The sequence below is a fragment of the Mustela erminea genome, chromosome 13 (assembly GCF_009829155.1).
Source record: "Mustela erminea isolate mMusErm1 chromosome 13, mMusErm1.Pri, whole genome shotgun sequence".
NCBI lineage: Eukaryota > Metazoa > Chordata > Mammalia > Carnivora > Mustelidae > Mustela > Mustela erminea.
Window position 1 is genome coordinate 61,547,318 of NC_045626.1, and position 18,238 is coordinate 61,565,555.

The following is an 18,238-nucleotide window of genomic DNA, read 5'->3' on the forward strand; positions in this document are numbered from 1 at the left end:
TAAATAAAATCTTCAAAAAAATAAAATAAATAAGAGTTGGACGCTTAACTGACCAAGCCAACCCCATACCCCGGGTTCTAGTAATCTCTTAAGAATTTATTATCTGACTTACATCTTAAAACCTGATTGTACTGAATGAGAGTCTACATGTAGAAGTATTTTTAAATATATGAAATACTATTTGTAAAATAATATTATTTACATTTTTTAATTGCCTTTGGGAGGTGGGCAGTCTTGCACTACAAGCAAGATTGTGAGGTTTGTGGGAGGTGACCTGGCCATCGATTTCTCTTCTTCCTCACAGTGCTTTGCCAGAGATGGTTACAGAGGAGATGCTCTGTGATCATTTGTCATAGGGAGGCTCGGTGTGCACCTAGGAGTCTGGCCTGTAGCCTAAGAAGGGAGAAGGGAATGTGAAGAGTCTGGGGATGGGAAACTTGGGCAGCCTTTGAAAAATTTTTTTTCTTCTGAAATGTTTTTCTATCCTGATTTTCCATCAGCATCCTCATTTAACATTTGCATATATTTACATGTACACGATTGTAATCATCCCCTACACACAAGAGCATGTACCCAAGAGCTCACCTGGTGGGAACTGAGCTTAAAGGAGGTGGCTCCTGGCTCAGTCCTTCTGCCTGTCTGGCACTCGGCTGACACTGCCAGACACCACGGTGATTCTGACTGCTAGAGGTTCGACTTGTCCTTATTCCGAACAATACTGTTTAATTTATTTCCACTGTGAGCCACTGGTTAGTGAAGAAAACACTCATGTTGAAATACTAGTGAGGAGATTAAAAAACTGTAATCACTTTGCAAATTTATCTCAATGTTTTGCTCAGATCTCTATGTTTTGTTATTCTGATAGATGTTTCTGGTTTTTCAAAATGTAATATTAAAGAGGAAAAATATGTTGATAATTATATTCTGGTTAAGCTTATATTTATTGAGAATAAGCATCAGTCACACCTAGAAAGGTGCTTGCAAACAATGGTGGAGAGTAAAAATTGCAAAAGCAAGCTCTTTGAGTTATTAAAGCTGGAAATACAAAACTTATCAATGTTAGTAAAATTAACATTGTTAGCAATTGTTAATTGTTAATCATAAAACAATATTATTTTCATAGTTTTTTATCATTCCAGCTTTATTGAAATATAAGTCACATACCATACAATCCCCCTCCCATTTAAAGTCTGTATTTTAGTATTTTTTAAAATATATTTATTCATTTAAGCAATCTTTGTACCTGAGTGAGTCTCAAACTCACGACCCTGAGATCAAGAGTTGCATACTCCCACTGAACTGGCCAGGCACCCCTCAGTAGTTTTTAGTATATTCATAGAGTTGTGCAGTTGTCACTACAATGAATACACTTTTGTCACTCCAGAAAGAAACCTCATACCTGTTCATGGTCATCCTCATTTTCTCCCAAGATACCAGCTCTAGACCACCACTAATCTACCTGTTGTCTCTATGGATTTGCCAGTTTGGGACATTTCATATAAATGGATTGATACAGTGTGTGGTCTTTGGTGACGGTCTTCTTTCATTTAGCATGAGGTTTTCAGGGTTCATCCATGTGTTAGCATGTATCGGCACTTCATTCCTTTTTATGGCTGAATAATGTTTCATTTTGTGAATTTTGTTTCGCCTTAGCCTTTCTCCTGTTGATGAACGTTTGAGCTGTTTCTACTCTTTGGCTATTACAAGTATTACTGCTGTGAACATTTATAGAAGTTTTTGTGTGGATACGTGTTTCCATTTCTCTTGGTTATATACCTAGAGTGGACTTGCTGGGTCATGTAGTAAATATATGTCTAACTTGGAGGAACTGTCAGACCGTTTTGCACAGCAACCAAACCATTTCGCTTTCCTATCAACAATGTATGAGGGTTTCCATTTCTCCACGTTCTCACCAGTACTTCTTATGGTCAGCCTTTTGATTATAGTCATCCTCGTGAGTGTCAAGTGATCCCACTGTGGTATTGGTTTGCATTTCCCTGATGGCCAATGATGCTGAACATCTTTTCATGCGCTTGTTGGTCACTTGTATGTCTTTTTGGAAAATTGTCTATTTAGATCCTTTGTCCATTTTTTTTTATTAGATTGTCTTTCTTATTATTGAGTTGTAAAAGTTCTTTATATATTCTAGACATATAATGAGACACATGATTTGTAGAAATTTTCTCTCATTCTGTGGGCTGTCTTTTCATGTTTCCTTCATGTACAATTTTCTAATTTTGTTAAATACAGTATATCTATTTTTCTTTTGTTGTTTGTGCTTTTGGTGGGATAATTAAGAAGGCTTTGCATAATAAAGGTCACAAAGATTTACTCCTGTGTTTTCTTTTAAGAACCTTATAGTAGGGATGCCTGGATGGCTTAGTCAGTTAAGTGGCTGCCTTTGGCTCAGGTCATGATCCCAGGGTCCTGGGATTGAGTCCCGCAACAGGCTCCTTGCTCAGCGGGGAGCCTGCTTCTCCTGCTGCCTCTGCCTGCCACTCTGCCTGCTTCTTGTGCTCTCTCTCTCTCTCTGGCAATAAAATCTAAAAAAAGAAAAAAACACAATAGTTTTAGTTCTTACATTTAGATCCATTTTGAATTAATTTTTGTGTATGGTTGAGGAAGAGATCCAGTTTCATTTTTTTGCTTGTGGACATCCATTGTGCAATCACCATTTGTGGGAAAGACTCTTCTTTCCCAATGATTGATTGTGGCACTTCTGTCCGAAATGAATTGACTATAAATGTGAGAGTTTATTTCTGAACTCTGTTCCACTGATCATACTTAGCCTAATACCAGTACCACATTGTTTGCATCTTTCGAGATGATTGTGTCATTTTTGTCCTTTATTTTATTGATACGGTATATTACTTCAATTGACTTTTGGATGTTAAACCAACCTTGCAGTCCTAGCCTGAATCCCAATTCATTATAATACGTAACCTTTTCCTACATATTGCTGGATTTTGGTTTGCTAGTTTCTTATTGAGGATTTTTCATCTAATTCCATAAGAGATATGGTCTGTTATTTTCTGTTCTTATAATGTCTTTGTCTTTGGTTTTGTTAGCTGGGTAATATTTACCTCATAGGATGAGTTGGGAAATGTTCTATTTTTTTAGAAGAATTTGCAAAGAATAAGTTAATTTTTCTTTAAATTTCTGGAAAAATTCACCAATAATGCCATTTGGGCCTGGGCTTTTCTTTGTGGGAAGTTATAAAATTACTAATTCAAGGGGTTCCTGGGTGGCTTAGTGGGTTAAGCTTCTGCCTTTGGCTCAGGTTATGATCTCAGGGTCCTGGGATCGAACCCACATTGGGCTTTCTGCTCAGTGGGGAGCCTACTTCCCCCTCTCTCTCTGTCTGCCTCTCTGCCTACTTGTGATCTCTCTCGCTCTCTGTCAAATAAATAAATAAAATCTTTTTAAAAATTACTAATTCAATGTCTTACTATAAGTCCATTCAGATTTTCTATTTCTTCTTGAACCAATTTTTGTAGTAGGGACCTCTCTAGGGATCCTTCCATTATATCTAAGTTATCTCATTTGTTGGCATATAGTTGTTCATGTTATTTCATTATAATCCTTTTTATATTTGTAATATGGGGACACTGAAATTGCTTCTTTTGTTCCTGATTTTAGTAACTTGAGTCTTTTTTTCTTTTTTTCTTTATCAGTCTGCTAAAGGTTTGTCAATTTTGTTGATCTTTTCAAAGAACTAAATTTTGATTTTGTTGATTTTCTCTATTCTTCTACTTATATTTCATTATTTTCTGCTCTAATCTTTATTATTCCCCTCCTTTTTTTCTAAAGACTTTTTAAATTTATTTAGAGAGAGAGAGAGAGCATGTGAGTTGGGGGAGGGGCAGAGGAAGAGAGAGATTCTCAAGCAGACTTCATGCTGAGTGCAGAGCCTGATGCAGGGCTTGATCTCTTGACCCTGAGATCATGACCTGAACTGAAATCGAGAGTCAGATACTTAACCAAGTGAGCCACCAGTTGTCCCTCCCCTCCTTCTTTGGATTTCATTTGCTCCTAAATATTTCTTAATTTGCTCTATGCCCCTTAAATAGTTTTCAGAGACTTTAAAAGGTTAATTTTTAATAATCTTTTTGGGTTATTTTCCTGGAGAGTGGGACCATGGATCTTTTTTTTTTTTTTTTTTTTTTTTTTTTTAAGATCTTATTTATTTGAGAGAGAAAGTGCAAGAAAGCACAAACGGGCCTGGTGGGGGGAGGAGTGGCAGAGGTAGAGGGAAAAGCAGACTCCCTGTGGAGTGGTGAGCCTGATGCAGGGCTTGATCCCAGAACCCTGCAGTCACGACCTGAGCCGAAGGTAGACACTTAACCCACTGAGCCACCCAGGTTCTCCAACCATGGAGCTCCTTACCCGACTATTTTAGAAGTGGCACTCCCATATTTTATTTTAAATATGTTCAGTTTCAGAAATATTGTAGCATATATGTAGATAAATCATCTGTTTCTTAAATAATTGACTGAAACTAAATTATATAGCAAGCATTTCTTTTTAAATGGGCAACAGTAAGAATTTTTCTTTTATATTATAAATAGTATTAAAGATTATATTCAAATTTAATGTTGCTGTAAATTTTTAGTAGTATACGTCACCAAAAATTCCCTAGCATATCAAACCTGTGATACCATAGATATTAGTTAGGAGAGGTTGAAATTTTTTCAAATGAGTTACTTTAAAAGTCTAGTTAAAAGTTGCTATTAAATAAATAATAGTATAGGTGGAATGCAGATATTTTAAGAATCCTATGTGTGGGCCTTGAAGGACTAAATTGTGCAGAACACTGGAATTTGGTCCCAGCAGTGAAGTGAGAAAACATATGGGGACTGAGCCTCCACAAGCTTCCTAATGGCAATCTCGGGCAACAGTAGAGGCAGCTCCAGAAACTGGCCTCCTGTCCAGGGTTCAGCCCCACTAGGAGGAGCTAAGGCCAAGTGTTCGGACATAGTGACTGCCGAAAGAACCTATATGTAGCCTAAGACCTAAGAGCCATTTACTTGAAATCTGATCAAGGTTCTCCATTTCCTGTTTTATCTGTGTGACCAAATTGCCACCCTGCAGCCAGCCTTGGCCAGGAGTTCTACTTTCTAAGAGGGTTAAATGTAAATAGATAGTTTCAGAAAGTTTTTCTATCAAGTACATAACAGGGGAAAAAAATTGTAAAGACATTTGCAACATTACCATTTCTGGACCTTTAAATTTTTAAAATTTGGTTTTATTTGTATAACCATGATTGAGTTTCTGCCAGAAAACCATTCATCCTATGGAAATTCCAACTATTTTTATTATTGCCACTTTATTTTATTATAGTCTGTTGCTTTACTAATTTGGGTGCCTATTGTTGAGAGCAACAGACTCGATTAAGGTCACTTTTTATAAAAACAGGACCACATTTCACCTTATCCACATGAAAGGTACTCCTGAGTCCCCACTCTCCTAAACTTTTTGGTATCTGCCTGTTTTCACAGTGGCAAGATATCCTCAAAACCTAATTGATCTTCATTATCTCTGGCTAATCAGGGGCCTCATGTGCACACCTTATTCACATTTCCTTTTGGTGATTTCATTGCCTTTGTAGAAAGATCCTTCCTTTTAAACAAAGAAATCTGACTGACATTATAGTGGGCTTAAAAATTATCTTTCAGTTTCAGTCCTTTTCAATTCACAAATGAATAAGATATTACACTGAACAATTCCTTCAAGCACATTACAATTTTCAATATTAGAATAGGTTCCAATGAATCTAAATGAAAAGAAATTTTAAATTAGAAAGAAAAGTAAGGGCTATGGATGTAACAAGCTAGAGACAGAGAAAAAAAGGATGGGATGATGGAATGCTTTTTTTCAGGACAACTCTGATTTTTAAAAAATTTATTTATTTATTTATTTATTTGATAGAGGGAGAAAGAGCACAGTAGGCAGAGCAGCAGGCAGAGGGAGAGGGAGAAGCAGGCTCCCCACTGAGCAGGGAGCCTGATGTAGGATTCGATCCCAGGACCCTGGGATTGTGACCTGAGCAGATGCTTAACCAACTGAGCCACCCAGGCGTCCCTGAAAACTCTGATTTTTATAAATATTTACATTTACTTTTATTTACCTTTTTATACTACTAGTATAGAACCAGACACTTCATCCTTTCAGAGCCCCCCCCCCTCGCCCCACCCAGAAAGGAAAGGGATAAAAGACAATAGCCTTAATTTACTGGAGGACAAGTTTAGTTCAACCTAAAAGAAAAATTGCCCAAAGGTACAATTAAGTTTGCTTCCAACAGTGTCTACCTTGAGAAGTGACGACTTCCTTCTCAGACAGTAGAGTTAAATGGTCTCTGTGTTGGGTCAGCCCTTCCAAGAGCCTTGGCCTCAGAGAATTAATTCCTTCCTTGAATCTTTTAAATGGGGCTTGCCTATCAAGATCCTTCTTTTTTTTTTTTTTCAGATTTTATTTATTTATTGACAAAGAGAGACACAGCAAGAGAGGGAACACAACCAGGGGGAGTGGGAGAGGGAGAAGCAGGCTTCCTGCCAAGCAGGGAGCCCAATGCAGGGCTGGATCCCAGGACTCTGAGATCATGATCTGAGCCAAAGGCAGATGCTTAACAACTGAGCCACCCAGGTGCCCCAAGATCCTTCTAAAAAAATAGGATTTGGTTCAGGGGCTTCCTTGGACCTGTCACATTTAGAGTTAGCCTGATTAGTGGTTAAGAATAGATTTTGGAGTGAGACTTCCTGGTTCAAGTCCAGGCACCGCTACTTACTAGCTGTGTGACATTGGACACAGTCTCTCTGTGACTCAGTTTTCTCATCTGTAGGGTTGGGAAAATAACCAGTATTCATGTTACCTGTGAAGATTAAATGGCTTAAGTAAATGAGTAAAGTGCTTTGAAATACTGCCTGGCACATGATAAGTGTTGTAGAAGTATTAACTATTAGTGTTATTATGTAGGTTAAGAACCCCTCTTCCTACAGGACCCTCATTTACTTGTTTGTTCATTCATTCACCTGCTCCTCACTGAGCACCCTGCCACTCTCACTATTTCTCTAGCTCTTGCTCAGGATGAACTAGGGATGTCATGAACAAGGCAGTTCCCCATTTTATTTGTATCCTGTCTCCTCACAGTGACTGGTATTTAGTGAGTGCTCAGCTCTGACATAAATGAGGATTGACCTCATGTTTTCAAGGGTGATCTGATACCAGAGAACAGTGGTTCTAATTTTTAAAGCGTGGGTACGCTAGGTTTGCCTGAAAGTGTCAAGGATGAGAACGGAGTGTAGTTATATCGATCCGATGTGATTTTGGATTAACTTGGATTTTAGCCTGTGATTTTTCTCGTGTTCACCTTAGTATACACATTAAAACAGTAACTAAAACTCTGGAATGTGCTGTGACTTTTTCTCAACTTTTGAAGAAATTAATCCTTTTACTAAAGCCAGGAACCTAAAGGTCTTGGAACTGCCCAGACACATCCTGAAATTTTTTTTTTTAAAGATTTTATTTATTTATTTGACAGAGAGAAATCACAAGTAGATGGAGAGACAGGCAGAGAGAGAGAGAGGTAAGCAGGCTCTCCGCCAAGCAGAGAGCCCGATGCGGGACCCGATCCCAGGACCCTGAGATCATGACCCGAGCCGAAGGCAGCGGCTTAAACCACTGAGCCACCCAGGCGCCCCCGATCCTGAAATTTATAAGCAAGAAAAATACGAGCCCTGGAGACAATAGCCCATGCCTCTCCTCCCAGTTCGGATTGTCCAAGAAATGCTTGTGATTGAAAAGAGACCACGCTTTAGAATCCTCAAGAATAATGATCACAGCATGGTTCAGTAAACTAGCAATAACACATACCAAATATAGAGACCATATATTGTGTCATATACTGTATATGTGTAAGAATGCCCAATGCTTGCCTGTAGTAGAGTGTAAATGAAAATAGTATTTCCATCACCAAGGGGTTAAAGTTCTTATGGGGTCAAGAACCAGGAGTGGAATCACAGTATCTAAAGTCTGAGCTGTAAACATCTTGAGCTTATTTTTTATGGTCTGCCCAGAAATAGGTTGAGTTGTGAAGGTTACTTAGCCTTCTAGCATTTAGACAAAATTGAGAAATATCATATATTTGAAGAGCAAAATAAAATATCTTGTTGAATAACCACATTGAATATTTTATTTTTTTATTTTATTTTATTTTTTTTAAGATTTTATTTATTCGACAGAGAGAGATCACAAGTAGGCAGAGAGGCAGGCAGAGAGAGAGGAGGAAGCAGGCTCCCCGCCGAGCAGAAAGCCCGACGCGGGGCTCGATCCCAGGACCCTGGGATCATGACCTGAGCCGAAAGCAGAGGCTTTAACCCACTGAGCCACCAGGCGCCCCCACATTGAATATTTTAAACATTAAAGTGTTTGCTGTGTTTTTATGTCGAATATGTGTATATTTTACCTGAAATGTGAAGAGGGTAGAGTAGAGCATTTCTCCGACACCTTGAAAGGGCTTCCCCTCGAGGATGACGGGGCAGTTTCACGAAGGCACCATCCATAAGTCTTGTTGCGAAGGAAAACCGTTTGGGAGGGGCCACTGGAAGAATGCGTGCAACCAAAGTAGAAAGTTGTTTCCAGAACCCCAGTGCCAAGACTCTGAATTTCCTGGTATCTGTCTCTTTCAGGGAACAGGGAGGCTGGGGAGGACATGATGGCGGGGCCATGTTCATGGAGGGGACTGAGGGCATCTTCATAATTCTGTCTTTAAGAAGAGTCTGCTCATGGCACTTGAGTTTTTCCAGAAGGCAAAATTAGAACTCTTTCTTAACATATAATATCCAGAAGTCCTCAAGGACTTCCAGAGTTTTTATGAAGAATGCCAAATAGCCTAGAAATTGTATTTCAACACCAGAGACTGTTTTAACACAAGCTAGTTTAGCTTCACCATTACTGTGAGCCCCAACAACAGTGTGTACCCCTCCTACTTTTTCTAAGAGGTGTGGGTGGGTCAGTGTCAGCCCATCAGCACCAGCGGGGAGGACGGCCGGAAGCACCTGGCCTGTGGTACCAGGCCCTGCCTTTATCCCAGGAGGGCAGTGTGTGATCTCACACACATGCGCACACAAAGGCATGCATGTTGGAGTACCCCTGTTTAAAATCATTATTGAGTAGCAGCTGCTTGGGCCCTCAATAGGAGACCTGGATTCTACCCTCATTTCCTTTGCGTGGTGTGCACAAGTCACGAATTCTTCAAGCCCCAGTTTGCTCATTTAATCCGAATGAGGAGTTTGAATGAGTCCAAAGTATCAGAAGAAACTTTGATGTGCAGGTGAATCACCTGGGGTTTTTGTTCAAATGCAGACTCTGGTTCAATAAGTCCAGGGCAGGATCCAAGATCCTGCATTGCTAACCGATGTTGAAGTTCCCTGGACCAGTTTGAGGGGTAAGAGTTCAGAGATGACGTCTTGGTCTGTCCTCCAAGCACCCTGCACAATTTTACAGCTGAGGAAGCAGGGGCTTAGCTCAAGCTGACACAGTCAGACGGCAGGACTGGTACTCCGACTTGGGTCTAACTGGCCTCGGATTTTAGCCACTATAAAAACTTCATATTGCCTTCCTTTTTTTTTTTTCTTTTTTTTTTCTGGGGCTTGGAAGAGTAGCTGCAGTTTTCAGAGGTGTGTAACTCACTTAGTAAGGAGTAGCTTCGCCATTATAAAAATCTGTATCACCATGAACGTAGAATAATACATAATTCTTTTTTTTTCCATTAGAAGAAAAAATATTATGGTGGGAGGGATACTGTGTAAGATAAATGCCAAAGTCTGTTAATACAGGGGGTATTGTTGCATATTAGGAAGCTATGGAAGGCTATTCAATTTAGACTAATTTACTTAATAAGCTTTTAATCCGCCTTGTCAGCTTGCTAGTTCCATCGTGTTGCATATTTTTATATTTGCTGACATTTCTACCAGCAACGATGGGGTATCAAGCACTGTGGTTGGAGGATATGCAAAGTGTTCATATTCCTACAGAAAAACCTTTCTGTTGCTTTTCTTTTCTTTTTCCTTTCCTTTCTTTTTTCTTTTCTTTTCTCTTTTCTTGTCTTATCTTGTCTTTTCTTCTTTTCTTTTTTTTAAGGCAGAGAGAGAGCAATGAGCAAGCCAGAGGTGGGGGCGCAGAGAGAGAGGGAGACAGAATCTTAAGCAGGCTCCATGCCCAGCACGGACCCCACTGTGGGACTTCATCTCATGATCCTGAGATCATGACTTGAGGCAAAGTCAAGAGTCCAGTGCTTAATGGAGCCACCCAGGTGCCCCCCTGTTGCAATTTTTAAGCCCTAAGCAAGCATTAGTAAATTATTCCATGCCATAGGCTGATGTCCATAAATATCAAACCGTTACTATGTTTTGAGTCTGCAGGAGTCAGCGTTCTTTTAAAATCCTCATTCATGACTTAAAGCATTGCAAACTTACTGAAAATAAACCGTTTTGTTTTCTAAAGGCCAAATTCCAGGACTTAACTTTTATGTGGAAAACTTCACGTCAGAGCAGAATTTTACAGCATAGTTATAAACCTCAAAGAATAGGAATTTGTAAGGGCAGGGCCATTGATTCTTAACAGGAGTCACATTAACAAGTATACAAGACACATAAAATGGTTCCAAGAGCCTCTGGCAATGTGTGGAGATACAGGATCTTTAACGTGGACTTGCATGTTAGTGCCTAAAAGGAACTGGGCAGTCAGGCTCTAAAAATCCAATCATCGATCTCGTGACATACTTTAGTTCATTCAGGGACCTTTAGTTTGGATCGTTGTAAGTTCACTGCCCATTGAGCAGAGTGGGGTAGGTAGGAACTTCTGAGTCAGCCTGCCCAGGGCTCTGACCCCAGAATCCCAGCTGGCCTCTTAGCAGCCAATTTGACCTTGGGCAAAGGACTTACCTTCTCTGAGCCTCAGCTTCCTCCTCTAGAAAGTAAGAATAAGAAAACATGCCTCACAGGGTTGACATGAAGGTAAACAGATATACGGCACTTGAAAGTGCCTAGAACACAACAACAGATCTTTAAAAATGTTTATAAATGCTAATTTTCTGCTATGTAACCATTATAAAAGTATGACTATATTTATATTATAAATTACAAATAAATTTTAATATATAAATATTTAATAAAAATAAATAATAATAAATATTAACATAAATATTAACATAAACAAGTAAAAATTATAAATATGTACTATTATAAAAGTATGGTATATTTATCTGTGAAAGTTTGTGTTGTGAGTAGGGTACCTGTTGAGTGGTGGGGAGAGATGGCAGGGCATGGCCAAGGAGCCCATGGTGATTAAAGCCAAGGATGGAGCCAGGCAAAGTGCTAACCCAGGTTATATGTGACAGAGAAAGATTCTGTATAGCGGAGCACCCCTCTAACACCCAGAGGTAGTTTCTGAAGCTAATGAGCCCTGAGTAGCCCCTGATCTAAAATCTCCTGCCCTGTGCTATCTCTTTTGGCCATTCAGGTCACAGATACTTCCAGTCACCTCGGCTTGTCCCATTCAGATGGGGCTGGAAGCCAATCCTTAGAGCTTGTTCAGTTCCTTAAATAAGGAACTACATACACATAGCCCCCAAGACAAGTTCAGCCCTACAGTAAATGCTTGTCTGTCAGATTACATTCAAGGTCCACCGTATTTCCTCTGAAGGTCTCGAACCACTTAGTAAATATTTGTCAGATGAACTGATGAAATGAAGGCCTTCACAGAGGAAACCTGAAGATATTGGTAGAGTAGGTCTACACAGACAAAGGCTCTTCAGGTCCTTGTTGCTGTCAACAGACCCTGTGAAAATGTCCATCATAGGCGACCTTTCCTTACATCATCTCCAAGGCCTCTGGTGTACACAGGGAAACCACATACAGCCCTGGGACATTTTTTTTTAACTACTAGCAAAAGCGGTTAGCCCATCAGAGTACTCATTTGAAAGATGCATATTTAAAGACAAGGAGGGAGGAAAGCATTCTTACATGCAAATGGCTTTTTACACTCTTTCCTACTTTCGTGTTTTTGTTCCCCAGACTAGTCTCTTCCCACACCCTTCTGCTGTGTGTGCTGCCATTTTCTCTGAATTAAAGGAAGAGAAATCTTGGCACCTATCAATTAGAAAGCCCCAGTGTCTCACATGCCATCATGGCCAGCTCGAAGGAGGTGTTGATCAGGGCACAACCCCCTGGCTTCTGGTCATCCCCGGTCTGACCTCTGTGCCTTCTTCCCAAAGTCCTCAGGCCAGTCCTTCAAAAGAAAAAGAACAAAAATAAGGCCACCATGGGAGTGATTTAGCCTTTAGGGGATGCTGAAGATTGGTGACATGCTGGTGTTAAGCCAGCAGCGTGGAGGGTGGGGGGCTGGGGTAAACACGCAGCCAACCAGGAGTGCAGTTCCCATCCAGCAGAGAGCTGCACCAGCCCACATGGGGGTCCAGTGTGTGGTTTGGGCAACATTTTGAAAACAAGGTGCATCCATACAGTCAAAGTCTTTGAAAGTGATTTTTAAATAGATTTAACATCGAGAACAATTAAACAGAATGAACAAGGAGTTTAAATAAGATTGACCCCCCCCCCCAAGCAACTCCCTGCCTGAATAGACAGCAATAAGGAGGCCAGCCCAACAAAATAAGTGTATTAAGGCAGAGTGGAATACAATGCAGCCATTAAAGGTGAAAAATGTGTTAGGGGTTTTTTTTTGGGGTACCTGATAGGCCTCTTTCCTAATGTTGAACCCCAAAGTGGGCTATTTGGAACCATTTCAAAATGCAGGTATAATCCTTAATAAGTGGCAGAACTGGATTTTCATCGTATTGACTAACATTTTCATGATACTGACTAAATCCCTAATTTTTAAAAAATGGACCCTTGTGGCAGTCGTATGCAATCTTGTGAACATTCTCTTTTAAGGACTTGATTTCAGAATGATCCTGTGACGAGAAAGTGCCACCCCCAGATGGCAAGGACCTGGGACTGTAGGGACAAAGGAGAGCCAAAGACCAGCAGGGCCTTCTGAAGCTTGATGCTGTCTGATGCTGGCTCTTCTCTGAGGAGGGTCCCCAGCCCTGGTGGCCACACCCCAGCCCAGTCTCCAGAGCCTCACCCTCCCTCTTCATTCACCCAGCCGTGTGACTGCGGTGACATGGGGCGGGGAGGGGAAGTAGAACAAGAGGGGAGAGTTATGTTTTAAATTTGGAAATTGCTCAAGAAAAATCAGGCTGTCTTGACTGGCACATGCAAATGTACGCAACTGTTAATTTTCTTGCTGAAATTCCCATTTCCTTTATCCACATGAAATCTCTGAAAAATCTTCTTGATGATTCTTTTGTTCCCTCCCTTCCCTTTTGCCCCCTCCCCCAGTATTTCAAACTTGAAATTGGGATGCCCTCTGGCCAACCTGAGGACCGGGTGGGGACTTCAGGCCCAGGACACTGCTGCGGCCCCAGGTGACATGCCGGGGGCCGACAGCAGGGACGGGCTGCTGACGTAACTGTCTTCGTTTCTAATGCTGGTGGTAACCAACGGCGTTTAGTTTTGCTTTGACAACTCCTCCTACAGCCAAAACTATTGTTGTGGCCCACATGTCATTGCTATTTCTCCTAAACAAGGAAAAACAAAGGCTATTCTGGGCATAGAACGGGGCTTGGGCTGGGGTTATTTGCAACATTACCACAGCGTGCTGTCCTTTTCGTTGTGGCCGCGCCGTGATTTTTCTGAAAAGTGCTGCAACAGACTTCTCTTAAGTCTTTTCACGCAGCCCCAGGGGCATCAGAATACACTGGAGGTGTTTTCACACACCTACGAAAAACCGCCTAGACCTGGGGGAGACAGAGACTGCGGTTTGCACAAAATGATCCCAGAAAAAGCGCCCTCCTGAGAGCTGTCTCTGCTCTACCATTCGGATGCTTTTCTCTCATTTCGGAACCTCGTAAAACTAAAACCGCCTAGTAGGAAGGGCAGATCCTGACTTGACAACATCTCTGTGGGTGTGTTTCTGCCACCCTGCTTTGAGAAGCAGAGGGGAGAGAAGAGAAGGGGAAGGGCTGGCGGGGAAGTGAGAGCGGGAGGGGGAGAAGCTGAGTGTTTCCTGCTGTGGTTATGACTTTGCCAGTTGCCAGTGCACGGCTTCACTGCGAGAGCTATGTGAACTGCTCCCATCAGTTAGAGAGAGACTCTGGGGAGAGGAGGACCCCGAGGAACAGCCTGCAGCCTGGCTCCCGGTGTGAGAGACACTGTGGGCACTTCAAGCCAGGACGTGCTCTGGAAGCTGGCTCCACAGCGAGAAGCCTGAGTAGCTAAGCCTCCCCCACCCGTTTGCACCACCCGTTTGCACGAGCTGCCTGGGTAAGCTCTCTCTGCATTTCTCCAACCTTGAAAGCTTCTATTGGGGATCGAGGGAAGAAATACCGCACTGAGATTTGTAGATCTGCCCCCCCCCCCCCCCCCCCCCCCCCGCTCTCTGCCTTACCGGCTTTGATAGTTACCTGTTAAAAAGATTATTGAATGCAACAGAACAAGGCAGTCTATCTGCATTCTGCTTGTCTGTGTGCCTAACATGTCCCACGTGAGGCCAAATGTGAGACATACAGACGAGTCATTGCTGTCCGTTGCTGTAGACAGCACTGGGTGTTCAGCTGCTCGCGCAATCGGAGACCCCGGACTTATTAACCTGCTCTGTGACACCACCGGCTTCCTGCCGCAGAGCTCCTGATTAGTGTGGATGGCCGTTGGTAACCAACTGGTAGCCACGGTCTGCGGTCAGAGCCACGGCATTTGAGTTTAGCACCTGGGCTGGGCCCCGCTGGTACAGTAGAGAGAGAGAGAGAGACAGACAGAAGCGCGCGCGCGCGCACACACACACACACACACACACACACAGACACACACACACACACACACACGCTCACACCCCATGCTGGCTATAACTGCAGCTCTGAGCTGCCTAAAGAGGAGATTGCCTGAAGCCGAAGGGATGCTTTGAACTTAGGGGTGGGGGGAGGGGGGCTGCATCACAGTTGGACTCCCCCTTGCAAAGGACCCGATTATGTCCAGAGACCATCTGAACAACAGCACACTGAAGGAGGCCCCGTTTAAAGACCCGTTCTTGAAAAAAGGTACACTTTCAAAGGCCAGCTGCGGGTGATGCCTGTTCTCTGGGGTTTGTGGTGGTGGTTCTTGGAGTTTGGGCTGAGGACAGAGTTGAGAAGAGCAGAAGCTCTTTCTCAAGAAGTTTGTATCTACCCAAGAAGGGTCTGTCCGCTCTGAGAACTCTTCAGGGCTCGACTCTTTGGAGGAAGATGTACTTTAGGCTTTTTCGTCTTCTTTCTCATCTGCAATCAGTTTGTTCCTGCTGGAGATGCTATACATAAATACACAGGTTTGCTGCTTTGGAGTTTTGTTTTTTCAAAAACGTTCTATACGGGAGACTAACTCTCCCCCAACCCCCGGAAGGTCTATTACTCACTGCTAGACTCATGGGTGTTTTGGTTGTTTTTTTTCCCCACCCTGAGTCGTTGCAAACAGCATTTGAAAGAAAAGATGTGTTTCTCAGGATGTGGGTGGTTTACTGGGTTGTTTCTCAGGTCACCCGTCTAGTAACAGTAGACCTTAGAAAAGCCAACTGTGACTCTGAGAGAGAGACTGTGAGAGACAGGCAGAGGCGGCTAGCTAGGGAGCTTTCAGAAACCAGAAACTGCTCTTAAATGTGAAGAAGACGGTGACTTGTGCATCTGTATATGTTTCTGATACGTTTACCTAAATTAATAATGTGGGGGTGGCGTGGGGGAAGATTTTAAATGAATCCTATAGAGGGAATTGTGGGTTTATGTATGTGGGTTTTTTTTTTTTTCCATTTATAACGCAGTGGAGGGATAGACTTTGAAAAGGTTTGTAATTACACTTACTCCTCGGCTGTGTTTTCAGAAAATCCTGTCAATCATCTTTGATTGGAACATATTTAGCTAGATTTCTTTCTGAAGAGATCATGAGACTCTAGATTCTAAAATACATGAGGGAAAGTTGTATGGAATGAATGCTTGGACCGTAGTCATTTAAAAAGATGTGATTCTAGCTGGATGGACCCGCAGTGTCCACATTCTAGGGATTCAGTAGTCAGTCAGCTCATTTGCTCACTGCTCCTTGCCTACCAGTGTCATTAAAGGCACCTGGCTTTGGGCCCGGGTCAGGCAGGTGTGGGCCACACCTTCCGCTCAGAGAGCCCCATGCCATTTTTTTTTTAAAGATTTTTATTTATTTATTTGATAGACAGAGAGAGATCACACGTAGGCAGAAAGCAGGCAGAGAGAGAGGGGGAAGCAGGCTCCCCGCTGAGCAGAGAGCCCGATGTGGGGCTCAATCCCAGAACCCTGAGATCATGACCTAAGCTGAAGGGAGAGGCTTAAACCACTGAGCCACCCAGGCGCCCCAGAGCCCCACGCCATTTGACTGCACTTTGCTTTCATCTCTCCTCGTAGAGATCGCAGGTATCATTTCCCACATTTATTATCATGTAAAACATTTTATATACATATATTAACAGAAATGGGATTCTGTAAACAGGTAACGTATAGCAACCAAAAGGTTCTTTTTCCAGTGACAGTCCACACTGCCTAGAATAGTAATAGTCAAACAATTTTTAGGAACTATGAAAATCTTTGGGAAAACTTCATCACTGAAGTCACTAGGAAATGTCTGGTGGACTATGGTTCTGTGCTAGACATTGTTAAAAGCAGATTAGGCAACTAAGACCCTTCCTTCTACGGATTTCTTTAGCAGTTTGTCTAAAATGAACACAAACCTTGTGTGAGTTGTGTGCTGCCTCCTGAGGATTCTCAAGAAGATCAAGGTACTATCCCAGAGATGAGTCCATGATGAAGAAGACCAGAAAATGGGCGCTATGAGTGATAAGTCCTATGACAGGGTTCCGGGAGCCTCCAAAGGGAGCCATCATCAAGTAGTTAGGAAAGAGCTTCCTAAGGAAGATAAAGCCTAGGAGGAGAAGCCACATTAGCCTGTCTCTGGGGGGTGGTTCTTTTCCCTGTCCTTCGTTCTACTTGTTATAGGTTGGATTGGAAGAGTCAACCCACCCAAAAAAGAACATTCAAAATATATAATCTAATCATTATGATTATAGCTTTTACTGTTTTGCCTTCTGAGCTTCAAGCTGTGAAGTTATTCATCTAACAGGCTCAATTTTCCCCCCTCAATCATGGTGTTTAATGAGTGTGAATTTTCGTTCAGCCATTAAAGTCTCCAAGAGTATTTTTAAACAAGCAGTTCACAACCTTGAGGCAATCATGGTCCATGTAGATTCCAACTCCTGCCCCCACCCATCTTCCTGCCCCCTCTGCCCAGTCTCTGTAGGACCAGGGAAAGGATTGACCAGCCTTTAGGAACACTCAGCGCTTTAAAAGTGTCACAGAGCCATAGTAAGACACCCTCCAAGGCTGCCATCTTCTCACCACACCCACTGTGCCCAGGAGAACAAAGAGGAAGGAGAGGCAGATACTCAGTTGCTGTGCCCAATCCAGGTAGAGACCTAGGAAAGCTCCTGGGAAAGAGGGGCTGCCCAGAATAAGCCTGGGTGGCAGCTAGCCACAGTCTCTGTATTCCCAAGGGACTGTAGCACTTGGGGAGAAAAGTGGAGTGCTGTCATTTGTTAGACTGCGAGAGGCCCTTTGCCGTGATGTGTAGGGATCTGTGGCAAGCATTCAGCCTTTTAAGCGGCGTTCCAGTATTCTACATGGCAACTTTCCTGAATGCTGGCTGCCAAGATATTTCCTTGGCTGGGTGAAAGGAGGGGGCTGATGGGAGGCTCAGACTTTGCCCCCCCCCACCCCATTTTTAGGGTCCGTAAGGGCATAAATTACACATCTGGAGCTTTATAATGAAACATCTAGAAAACAGGGCTCCTGGGAAGGATGATATATTAATGGAGGAAAGACCAAGTGGAAGATGGTGTTAACCTTCCCACAAATAGAAATGAGTGTTATATTAGGAACCCAAGGTGGTAGAACCACGCTTCCCCAGAGTTCTTTAAAAATAGTACAGACATTCATGCCTCTAGTATGAGTCAGTTTAGTTCTCCATTGAACCAGAGAATAGACCAACAGGCCTCACACAGTTTCCTCCTTTCTTGTAATTCTCTACTGCACGGCCTGGCATTTCTTGGGGATGTTTCTATAAAAATAGAAGGATGCCAT

General features: G+C 42.4%; 1 protein-coding gene across 10 annotated transcripts in view; it reads left to right on the forward strand.

The window, feature by feature from the left end:
• Positions 1 to 18,238, forward strand: part of LDLRAD4 (low density lipoprotein receptor class A domain containing 4) — a 414,853-nt gene that overhangs the window by 361,903 nt on the left and 34,712 nt on the right. The window contains exons 1-2 of one of the 10 annotated variants that reach the window (XM_032309441.1): positions 8,669 to 8,673; positions 15,654 to 15,659. The exons of 7 other annotated variants lie outside the window; for them this stretch is intronic. Coding sequence is in view for 1 of the 3 variants with exons in the window: in XM_032309437.1 (XP_032165328.1) it covers positions 15,082 to 15,151 (70 nt within the window). In the remaining 2 variants the exon portion in view is untranslated. Of the gene's footprint in view, positions 1 to 8,668; positions 8,674 to 14,113; positions 14,382 to 14,927; positions 15,152 to 15,653; positions 15,660 to 18,238 lie in introns of those variants that run through there. 2 more of the 10 variants (XM_032309440.1, XM_032309437.1) reach the window with 2 other exon arrangements.